Genomic DNA, 12,766 nt, shown 5'->3' with positions numbered 1-12,766 from the left:
GGTTGGTGGCTCAGTCAGTTGAGCGCGGTTTGTGGGTTCAAGCCCTGCATCGGTCTCTCTGCCGATAGCTCAGAGCCTGGAGCCTGCTTCGGATTCTGCACCTCCCTCTCTCTCTGTCTCTCTCAAAAATGAATAAACTTAAAAAAAAATTTTTTTTTCTTTAAAGAATATTTTTAAAAAAAATCAGCTGGAAAAAAAATAAAGCCTGGTATAGTTCTCTCCTTCCTTTCAGTTCTACACTCTAGTGGTTATATACTGATGATGTATCAATTAATGTACATATTAATGATGTGTGAGCATAGTGACTGTATGGCCACAGCCATATGTCTGACACATTTTTATACTATCAAATACAATACTGTATCTAAAATATTTGTAAGCGATTTTAAATACATACCCCAACCTTAACGGAATAAAATTATAATTTTAATAAATGTACAAGTCCGTATTAATATGGAGAAGCATAGCCTTTCATACACACAACTCTAATATAGTGATAGATAGAGGATATAACAGAAAAGGGAATTACGCTATCAAGTGGTGCTATTTTCTTGCTATAGTTAATGGTGTATTAACACTTCAATTATAAATGCATACTCTGAAGGGCTCATAATCAACTCAGTTTTAAATATACACCCTTGCTAAATCGCAGATTAGGTAATTGCAGAAAAGCACAATCAGGATAAGGCTCTAAAATAAACTGAAAAGCATGAAATGTACTTCTCGTCAAAGAGGTTTACTGGTTTTGGATGCTTTTTTGCACTTAGGACAGATACAAATGGCACTGTTTTTAGGAAACATTGTTACTCTGCTTTTGACAATTAAAGGCAATAATAAATGTAAATGCATACCACCCACATATATGATTACACTCAGTTAAGGGAGATTCTGTGGCTCACAAGACCTCAAAGAAAACAGCTCATTTTCAGCATCTCATTAGTGAAATATAAAGTTATAGGAATTCAGTATGAAAAAACAACTCTCTAATATCTAGGTAAAGGTACACTGGCTAATTTGAGACAGGCTAGAAGAAAGTATTTAATTGCCATCAAGAAAGAACTAAGTTACAACTTAAAGACTTCTAAGCTTAAAACTAACTTTTTGAGATCTCTAATATGTTCCCTACTTCCTAATTTCGGGAATATTAAGTATTAGCACAAATTCGTATTTATGAACAAGAAAGGTCACAGCTCCTAAGCTAATTATGTTTTCTCATTTCCAAGATTAAGAGTTAAGTAGGGGGTGGGGGATACAATACAGGGATAGAAGAAAGAGAAAACTCCACAAAAAAGGTGCTCAAGAGCAACCCCAAGAGGAGTATGCCAAGAAAAATCACAGATTAAATCTAAAATTCACTAAATTTTAGCAGGCAGGAAAAAGTTAAAATTTAGACTACCATATTAGCAGAAAGGTAACAGCAATGTCTAACATCACTCCTTTAATGGAAGGCACGGTTTTAGAGACTATTCTATTGAATTATTTTTTAAAAAATGGTTCATAATCAATATTCCTTATTAAAAAATTAAATCTTTTTCTGGATTAACGCAAGGTACAAAGGGAAATAAAGTAAACCAAAATTGGAAAAGTGTCTAAATCAACCACATCAGCTAACAGTAATCATCCCTAAAGAGATATGCTTTTCTTCTTGAGAAAGTTAAAGTCTTACTTAAAATCTTTGCAATCGGCATCCATTCCATTTGGCAAACCTCTGCCATTTATTTTAGAATCATCATCATCTCCTTGTTTAAGATCTCTGTTTTGGTCCTCCTCAAATGGAGAAGCCTTGCCTTTTTGATCTCCTTTCTCAGGTCCATCTGTTTCAGCATCTCTAGTGCCCTGAAGAAAAAGAATCTGTTTGATTCTGAATATGTAATAAAACACAAAAAAAGGCACCATAAGGTGACCTAAAACTACACTATAGTGCACATAAACAATAAAAACATTGAACCTTATTTTACTTTCATAATCAACTAATTTATCAAAGGCCAAAAAACTGAGCACAAAGCAGTGATTTATAACAGAAGAGCTAAGGCAACCTTAACTATAGCGGGGCTGGAAGAGCAGTAACACCACAGAAGAGATAATATTTTACTTAATGCATAATTTTGTTCGGTTACATTCACATCAAGCACTACCATAAGTAAGCAATTTTAATCTTGCAAATTATGTTTTTTAATTCATATAATTTGATTTTTGTAACATGGCTAAGATTATATTCCCAGTGGTTCTACTATTTCATCTATTTCAAGAAGTGGCCAAAAAAAGAAAACAAGAGCTCCAATAAGTTATAAAATTTCCTTTAGCTCTTGGGAAAAAACAGAAAAATAAACTGACTTAAAGATAACCAAAAAACCACTGAGTAATTATTAAATATTTCTTTATTCAAAATACTTACAAAAGTTCCCTTCCTAAATCGAGAATCCAATTTATCAGCAGGAGAAGAACTTAATACATATTCTACCATGCTCACACCAAGGCCTCCACTTTCTGATCGCGGAGACAGTATTGCATTTACTTCACTGTTTCCATGAAAACCCTGTCCAGATCTTCTCTGTACCATAATAGGCTGGGACATTGAATGGTCTGTTTGGAAGAAAGAACACAATTACATGTTTGTACTTTTAAGCTAACCAAAATTTATTTACATTAATATATTGAAGTACAAAAACTCAGCATAGAATTTGCAACTATGTGGATGGAACTGGAGGGTTATTATGCTAAGTGAAGTTAGTCAAAGACAAAAATCATATGACTTCACTCATATGGGGACTTTAACAACAAAACAGATGAACATAAGGGAAGGGAAACAAAAATAATATAAAAACAGGGAGGGGGACAAAGCATAAGAGACTCATAAATATGGAGAACAAACAGAAGGTTACTGGAAGGGGTGCGGGAGGCGGGATGGGCTAAATGTGTAAGGGGCATTAAGGAATCTATTCCTGAAATCATTGTTGCACTGTATGTTAACTAATTTGGATGTAAATTTAAAAAATAAAATTAAATTAAAAAATAACCCAGGAAAAATAAATAAATAAAAGGTTATTGGCTCTACCTTAAAAAAACAAAACAAAGGGCGCCTGGGTGGCTCGGTCGGTTAAGCGTCCCACTTCGGCTCAGGTCACGATCTCACAGTCCGTGAGTTCGAGCCCCGCGTCGGGCTCTGTGCTGACAGCTCGGAGCCTGGAGCCTGTTTCAGATTCTGTGTCTCCCTCTCTCTCTGCCCCTCCCCTGTACATGCTCTGCCTCTCTCTGTCTCAAAAATAAATAAACGTTAAAAAAAAAAATTAAAAAACAAAACAAAACAAAACCCCTCAGCATATTGTTTTTATAATCTTTACAAAAAGCTCTTCAGGGGTGCCTAGGTGCCTCAGGTCATGATCTCTAGTTTTTGAGTTCGAGCCCCTAGTTGGGCTCTGTGCTGACAGCTCAGAGCCTGGGGCCTGCTTCAGATTCTATGTCTCCCTCTCATGGTCTCTCTCTGCCCCTCCTCACTCCCACTCACACTCTGTCTCGCTCCCCTAAAATTAAACAAACATTTAAAAAAATTTTTTTTTAAAGGCTCTTCATATTCACTGGCCTAGGCACATTTCTTGGGAATACAGATAGAGCCATTTGGTAAAAAATAAAAATAAAAATAAAAATAAAAATAAAAATAAAATAAGTAAAAGCTGATGTGAAGCCAGTCAAACCAGAAAGGTCAAGGGAGACAGAAACATTGACCTGAAGGCTCAGCTGCCTGTAAGCATCTCACTAAAATGTTACAGCTCTCTTTGTGATTCATACTAATTCAAAACAAAAACCTTTAAAAGTAAAACCTAGAAGAATAAAAATAACTCCTAAATTGGCAGAGGCACTCCTCAAGCTCAGTTATGTACTGGACAGATTTCAGAACACAAGGCTGTACCACTATAAACACAAACAAATAAGTTTGAAAAAATCAGTTCAGGGGCCCCTGGGTGGCTCAGTCGGTCTCTCGGTTTCAGCTCAGGTCATGATCTCATGGTTTCATGGGTTTGAGCCCTGTATCCAACTCTGCCCTGACAGTGCAGAGTCTCCTTGGGATTCTCTCTCTTCCTCTCTAACCCTCTCCTGCTCACGCTGTCTCTGTCTCTCTCAAATAAATAAAACTTAAAAAAAAGAAAAAAATCAGTTAATATCACAGAATTTTCTCTTGGTGTAAAACCTGTCACCTGAAGATTATTTTTAAAAATCCCTTCTAGTTTAAAACTTTCCCATTTATTTTTAACAAAAAAATATTCACCTGATATGAGTGCCCTTTCTACATTGTTTTTAGGACAAAAAGGAAAAGCAGTATTTAAGATTAGAGAACAAATGGGATACAACTATAATTAAACAGTTGAGGCAACTTTTTAGATCTGCCAAAAAAAATTGTAGAAGGAACCAATGAGCTGCCTCTGGTTCATTTGTGATCATATACAATATTCAGTATGAGGTCTAGTCCTTAAAGGGCTGAACTGTAATGGAGGAACTCAGTCATCACTTCATTAACTGTAGGTTTGATTGCTACTTTTGTTAAAGCATATAAAAACACTTCCATTACAGTATCTTTATCCACAAGAGATTAGTCATTATATTTTTTTCATTCAATCATTCACCCATTCATTCACTAGTTCTAATGTTGATTTACGGCCTCTTGCATATTAGGCATTGTGCTTAGAACAAACATGGCAGTACCTGCCCTCAAAGAGATTATAGGTTTAATAGAAGGTAATCATAATAGAGTAAAAGAGCAGCAGTAAAAATAATCAAGGATACTATGCAAAAATAAAGAAAGGGCATCAATCCTTCTCAATCTTAGAGTGAATCCCAGAAGAAGTGATATGAAGAGTAAAGAGTTAAAGTGAGCAAAAAAATAGGGAAACATGAAGGTGGAAAAGACAGTTTCAGTTAGAGAAACCAAGCATATGGTAAAGTCTCCTACAGTCATGGAAAGAATCTTTAGATTGACAATTCCTTTAGGACATTATTCCTGCAATTCCTTTATTCATATTTGTACATACTTGGCATTCAATAAATGTTTTTTTATTTTTTTTTCAATGTTTGTTTATTTTTGAGAGACAGAAACAGAACGTGAGCGAGGGGAGGGGCAGAGAGAGAGGGAGACACAGAATCTGAAGCAGGCTCCAGGCTCTGAGCTGTCAGCACAGAGCCAGAAGCAGACTCAAACTCAGGAACCATGAGATCATAACCTGAGCTGAAGTTGGATGCTTAACCGGCTGAGCCACCTGAGCGCCCCCCAATAAATGTTCTATAAACAAAATAATTTCTAAATTTTTCATTCATTTCTAATTTTCACATGTCTCCAGGTAAAGACTAACATTCATCTTCAGAATTTTATCCATACAGCGTAAAAAAAAAAATTTTTCAAGAGGAAATGATATAAGAAATTCAAAATATAAATCTGACACTAAAAGAAATATATAAATTTGTGGCTTAAATGTTTTACTTCTGGTACAAGCTATCCTCCAAATATAACATACCAAAAATATTTCCCAACCACCCATCTTGAAAATAATCTTTCATTACCATGTTGTGCTCAAGATGTTTTCCTTTGGAATGCTTTAAAAAAATATTTGGTTCTGGTAACTAAAGTAATTAACCACTCAACCTTTAAAACAAAAATCAAAACATGTCTACCATTCAACTTTTCAAGCACATGTAATTTTAGCAAGGAAAGTGTCTTTTGTGGGAAAAATGTGTCCCAGTCTAAATAATGGAATACTTTAAATTATGAGACCCATGTAATATGGGTTAATTCAAATCCAGAAAAAAAAAAATTCTTTGAGGGCAATATCTTATTTACCTTCATATTCTCCAAACCTGGCATATTATATTACATACCGACAGACTTCAAAGAAAATTCCCAGTATTTTAAGAAAATTTCACTATAAATTAATAGCTAAAGTTTTCAAACTTTCTCAATTTTTACTATAAGAGTATTTATTAATCACTAAAATTATCTAGTACTACCTAACTTTTCAGCAATTATTTTAGTTGAATAAACAAATTTAAATATGAAAGATTTTTTTCAACTAATAATTTTTTTTTAATTTACATCCAAATTAGTTAGCATACAGTGCAACAATGATTTCAAGGGTAGATTCCTTAATGCCCCTTACCCATTTAGCCCATCCCCCATCCTACACCCCCTCCAGTAACCCTCTGTTTGTTCTCCATATTTATGAGTCTCTTCTGTTTTGTCCCCCTCCCTGTTTTTATATTATTTTTGTTTCCTTTCCCTTGGGTTCATCTGTTTTGTCTCTTAAAGTCCTCATACGAGTGAAGTCATATGATTTTTGTCTTTCTCTAATTTCACTTAGCATAATACCCTCCAGTTCCATCCATGTAGCTGCAAATGGCAAGATTTCATTCTTTTTGACTGCCGAGTAATACTCCACTGTGTGTGTGTGTGTGTGTGTGTGTGTGTATAAAATATACGTAATATGTTATATATATATATATATGTGTGTGTATGTGTATACACACACACACACACACACACACACACACACACACACACACACCACATCGTTTTTATCCATTCATCCATCAATGGACATTTGGGCCCTTCCATACTTTGGTTATTGTTGATAGTGCTGCTATAAACACTGGGGTGCATGTGTCCCTTCGAAACAGCTAGACTTTATCCCTTGGATAAATACCTAGTAGCACAATTGCTACGGTAGTTCTATTTTTAATTTTTTGAGGAACCTCCATAGTGTTTTCCAGAGTGGCTGCACCAGCTTGCATTCCCAATATAAAAGACTTTAAACCTTTTAATGTATTTTAATGATTTGTAGAATAAAGAAACACCTGGTAATTTACACTCAAAATTTAAGGTTAATTTGATAATTATCCAGAAATTTGTTCAGAAATTTGTTTTGATCTTAATTTGGTAATTTTGTGTAGCTTTCACAAGCTGCAATGAATTGTTATAAAAAGAGAAAACTTATTTGTAAAATACATGTTGACAGTTGCATGTGTATATATCTCAAATTTTACTAATGAGAAACATTTCAAAATATAATCAGTACTACTTTAAGAATAAGGCCATGCTCTGTAATTTACCTATCAATACAGTTACTTCCGTGAACTGTACTCCTTCATACCAGTTCCTTCTCCCTTAACAGTTTCTTGGTTTCTAAGTCTCTCTCCATTACTTGTGGATATCAAAAACATTCAAAGTCTGCTTCCTTTCTGTGGATTTACCTTACTCAGGGAGTTTACTTCCTTTCTGGATATGGCAAATGTCTAATAAAGCTAGACTGAGCTGCAATTAGATAAATCAGTCGCTGTCCTCTAATACAATTTAAGATTGAAAATCCCTATTGTTAATGTGCCCTCTTTTAATGGAAACTCAGAATTTTATAATCAGAGTTAACTTCATTGTTTTTAAAGATCTCATCTTTAAGCAATCTCTATACCCAACAAACTCACAACCCTGAGATCATGAGTTGCACATTCCACAGACTAAGCCAACCAGGCACCCCAGAGTTAACTTCAAATAAAAACTTTGTAACATACTTCACCGTGACAAACACTTCTAATTGTTAAGTAGATCATTAGATAAGGGCTAATAAAAAATGCGCATTAACAAAAAATGTGCATTACAACGACTTACAAAATCTTCAACAAAGACTTCACAAATTTGCTCCAAATATTGTCTGGGGGTTAACAGGGTTTTGAAAATTTCAAGTAAACTCGTAATTCTTACACATACACCAATAACTTACGAGAAGTTCCCCATGCAGTCTCTCTCCATTCATCATCCCCAAGAAATATGCCTTTTTGTCCATCTTTTGTTGAATCATCAGGTTCCCAAAACTTTTTGGTAGGCAAAAGCTATTTGGGAGGGAAAAAATGATTAATTTAAGTATCATTCTGATTACAAATTTATTCTAATTCTACATAGGTGAAAGCAAACTTACCACTGGTATGTACAAGTTAGTTTTCAATGCTAAGGAGAATTCAGGGTGAACTATTTTCTAATTTGTATTGTTAATGATAAAATAACTCCTCACTTATGTTTGGGTACTGGCTCTAATAATTCTAGACCTGAACACTAATCAAAATCCACTTTGGACTTTTCTATACTTTTTTAAAAGGTTTTACCATCATGTGATTTTCTTTATAAATTTTTTCAAAAAACTTACTAAATTTCTTATTCAATATAGATAATACAATAAAAACATCTATACAAAAAAGGAAAACTTTTCCTTTACTTCCAAATACTGCCCTTGGATCACCTCTTATCCCACAGCTTCCATGGCAGAAAATATATTTTCACTTTTACTTCACTTATTCAATGGAAGTATGTGACATATATAGCACATAAAAACTGTGTTGACACAATGATTCACAAATTATTCAATATGTACATTTTGGCTAATTCCTAATGATACTTTATTACTCATCCAAGCCTCTCCTCTCTACTTTCCCTGACACTCAGAGAAGATGGACTGGGGAGATGTTTGAAAAGTACAGACTGTTTTGTTTTTCTGAGACATGTACGTGGCATTTTAAGTTAAGTACTCCTAAGATCTCCTCCCTCTCAGCCCATAATTAGGTACCCAGTGTTCCAGGGCTCATAATTAAACCTGTATATACTTCTATCACTAAGCTTTTACCTGTGTTTGTCTCCTTAAGGCATAGTAACCTTATTTTTAGAGAGTTCACAAACATACAAACTAAATGTAATAAAATGAACGTAGTAAAACCTGAATTGAGTCTGAGAAATAAAATAAAACGGGGGGGGGGGTTGAAAGTGTGAGTAGAAGGGGAGGAAGATACAGTAAATCATGAACAAAGGCACAACCTGATAAACTGCACTGTGTGTACAACAAGGTATGAGATGGATGAACAGATGTGGGAATGTCAAAGCTAATGCTGGTAAAACTTTCTAGGTCAGATTCTCAGAAGCCTTAAAGATAAGCTAAGAAATTGCACATTTCACCAACGTAAAGGGAATTCAGAGAGGTTAAAAGTGACATTATGTTTTAGAAAACAACTCAAGTTATAAGCTTTAAGAATAATGGATAGTCTAGACAACAGGCAAGGAAATCAGTTTAGCAGAATTACAGCAGGGCCAAGATGGTAGAAGTAAAACAGGTGGTACTAACCCAAAGAACTGAAAAAACAACATGGTTTGAGAGACATTTAGCACAGTCAGTATGATTACAAATGGGGAAGGGATTAATAAAAAGGATACAATTTTTAAATTTGGATAATAAGCTAAATGGTAGCACTATTAACTAAAACAAAAAGCCAGAAGCAGCTCTGAAGGCAGGGGGAAAAGTCCAATTTGGGCATGTTCCCAATCTACAGATTTTTCTTTGCTAAATTAAATATATTTAATTTTAAAGGAAACCAGCTTCTACTAATTTTAAAAAGAAAAGTTTTTCCATGTTAGGATCACCCTGGGCTGCAAATGATTTTTATTTAAAGCACATTTTAAACAATAATCTGCTCTAACAAAGATCCCAGCAAAATGCAACCTCTGTTCCTTCATAAGCTTTTTTTAAAAATCACTATAAAAGGTTCATGTAAATATTCAAACAAAATGTAAAGTTGATAATACTAAAACACTGCACTTGATATATTTAAATAATTGAACATGTATGCATAGCAAAACCCAAGTTAATACTTTAAAATGTCATTAAAAATTGGTTTCTGAGAGAATAAAGAAATGTTTTATCCATACATCATGAAAAAAAGTTTCAATATCAAAATAATAGTAACAAAGAAACTGAGGGTAAAGTTTTAGAAACTTAATAGAAACAGTCACAGAAATGGCTGAAACTAACCTAAAGTAACAGAAATAACAATCCCTTTGAGGAAGTCTTTGTGATAAAGTTCTGTGTAGTGCTTTAGTAGAGAAGCTCATAAATTACTGCTTTAAAACACAACTAGAGGGGGTGCCCGGGTGGCTCAGTCGGTTGGGCATCCGACTTCAGCTCAGGTCATGATATCACAGCTCCTGAGTTCGAGCCCCACGTCAGATTCTGTGCCAACACTTGGGAGGCTGGAGCCTGCTTCAGATTTGGGTCTCCCCCTCTCTCTCTGCCCCTCCCCTGCTCGTGCTTTGTCTCTCTCAAATATAAACATTTAAAAAAAATTAAAAACAAAAACTGTATTAAGCACTTATCCAATGTGCCTACTTTTTGCCAAACACTGTGCTATGAATATCCTCATTTTGCAAACGTTTATTAAGTTATCATGCACAGGAGTTAGTAAAATTAATACCTCTCCTAACAAAGGCCTATACCAACATTCTACAAACAACGTTCTGTGACAGTTTAGACACTGATTTGAAATACTTTCAGAGAAACTACTAGCTTGTGACCAAGAAAAGTTAAAATGAACTGAATACAGGGGAAGGCAACAATTCAAGATAGACCATTTAGGGGAAAAAAAAAATGTAGGCAGTACACTGGCTGCAATAGCAATAAAATTAGAGATTTGCCCCTGGAGACTCTTTTACGGTAGTAGAAAGGGGGAAGCATATTATAGAAAACAAGGGTTAAGAGATCTTAAAGATCTGCAAGATATATTATCCAGTACTACTTCATATTCGTTCCCAATTTCACAAAAACTTTAAACCAAAGTCAAGCAACTCAGTATATCTTGTTAACCTACACCTCTGTCTTTCCAACTCAGAAATGATTGGGTGAACATACAAATTCATCCCCCCAACTGTCCACCATTTTACTAGTTCTTTCCTTCAAGAAGCATTTATGGCTTGCCCTCTCCATCTTCAAAAATAGCAGTACGGGGAGCCTGGGTGGCTCAGTCGGGTGAGCGTCCGACTTCAGCCCAGGTCACAATCTTGCGGTTTGTCAGTTGGAGCCCCGCGTCAGGCTCTGTGCTTGGAGCCTGGAGCCTGCTTCTGATTCTGTGTCTCCCTGTCTCTCTGTTCCTCCCCTGTCTGTCCCTGTCTCTCTCAAAAATAAACATTAAAAATAAATAAATAAATAAATAAATAAAGCAGTCAACACTTTCACATACTGCCTCAAAATAAGTAATAAATTCCTACAAGAATCTATACTATGAGGTACACTTACATTTCAGATTAATACCAATTACTACATAAAAATCACAAAACCAACCAAATTAACATAATCCCAAGAATTAATAGGATGTAAAGGCTTTATGTCTACAATATGGTGTTTTAAATTAAGATGTTCATGTAATATCCAAACTGGGACACTTCTGAGGAAGGGGGTGCTATTAATAATTATGCCATGACACCAGATATGTATCTGGACTATCTGGTCAAATTACGATGTTAAGGTGACTCTCTTCATAATGGAAGTTCACAAAAGACAGGCATAGATGCTAATAACTAAATGTGTATGTAGAAAACAAAAGACAAGGTAATTCCCTTGAACCCCACAATGGCGCTTTTCCAGACTTTAATTTTTTTCTATTAATAAAAGATATCAATACTTCTTCATTTTTTCAAATCATACCACTTCCCCAGATCTTCTCCATTTCTAATACTTTAATCACCACAACCATTAGATGTCATCACTTCCAATAGGAAGCAGTACTATAAATAGTCAAGGCGCTCATCAGTTTATGCTATTCAATCACTACTATATACCATCTTGGGCCAGTTAACCATTCTGAGCTTCAATCTCCTCATCTGTAAGGATAATAATAACGATACTTTCATAGTATATTTCATATTTCATAGAAATGAGGCTAAAATGAAATAGCGTAAGTAAACTGCTTAGAATAGTACCAAGCATATAGCAGACACAAATTAGATCTCTTTGCTACAAAAATAGGAACCTTTTAATATTTATTATAAAACATAACAAACTGGCCAGCAACATTTAACTGGCTGATTATTTTAAAGGACTATGATATTACTATTCAATACAAAAGTCTTATCTATAGTTATTTGCCTTCTTTTTCCAATTCATTTGAGTATCATAGGAGGGACATGAAACAAAGAATAGATGCCTAATACCGTCCCATCCTGCACAAGGAATCAGAACCAAGGTTACACACATGGCTAATAAATGGCAGCAATAGGATTTGAACACATCGCCTGTATAATTCTAAAGCCCATTCTCTTTACACCTGCCATGGAAGATGGTTCTTTTCAATCATAGTCTAATTCATCAATATTTCTGAAAATTACCAGCATTAGACCACCACTAGATATAATAAAAAAGCTTAGGGGTGCCTGGGTGGCTCATTGGTTAACTGCCCGAATCCTGATATCAGCTCAGGTCATGATCTCACAGTTCATGGGATCGAGCCCGCATTGGGCTCTGCACTAACACTGCAGAGCCTACTTGGGATTCTCTCTCTCCCTCTCTCTGCCCCTCCCCCGCAGGCACACGCATGGCATGCTTTCTCTCAAAAATAAGTAAACATTTTAAAAAGTTTATATTATCATGATATTCACCCCATATAACGTGGGCATTCATTATGGTGGATAAAGTTTAAGAATTAAGGTAAAGATTTCTGTAGATAAAACTATGATCGTTATTTAAACACTATTTCAAATAGCTGGCTTCTATTCCAGTTATCCCTAACAGCTCAGATCAGAGCTAGAACATTTGAGAGATATATGTAACTCATACAAAGGTTATTCCTAATACTGTCTTCAAAGAAGTCAATCTTACTCAGAGGCATAGTGATAGTGATAGATTGGAGAGAAAACAGAAGTCTCCTCCCGTATCCAGCATTCCACTTCACCATACCACTTGGGATCTTAGTGCATAACATT

At 35.1% G+C, this 12,766-nt stretch overlaps 1 protein-coding gene across 11 annotated transcripts in view; it reads right to left on the bottom strand.

The window, feature by feature from the left end:
- The window catches only part of PUM2 (pumilio RNA binding family member 2), a 99,618-nt gene that overhangs the window by 61,144 nt on the left and 25,708 nt on the right, over nt 1-12,766 (bottom strand). For all 11 annotated transcript variants that reach the window (XM_049651986.1, XM_049651984.1, XM_049651987.1 and 8 more), the window contains 3 exons: nt 7,758-7,866; nt 2,396-2,583; nt 1,667-1,836 (listed from right to left, as the gene is read on the bottom strand). In XM_049651986.1, the coding sequence (XP_049507943.1) occupies nt 1,667-1,836; nt 2,396-2,583; nt 7,758-7,866 (467 nt within the window). The remainder of the gene's footprint in view (nt 1-1,666; nt 1,837-2,395; nt 2,584-7,757; nt 7,867-12,766) is intronic.

Source organism: Panthera uncia (genome assembly GCF_023721935.1).
Source record: "Panthera uncia isolate 11264 chromosome A3 unlocalized genomic scaffold, Puncia_PCG_1.0 HiC_scaffold_12, whole genome shotgun sequence".
Classification (NCBI taxonomy): Eukaryota; Metazoa; Chordata; class Mammalia; order Carnivora; family Felidae; genus Panthera; species Panthera uncia.
Note: the sequence above shows the minus strand (reverse complement) of the source record. Positions and strands in the feature narration are given on the sequence as shown.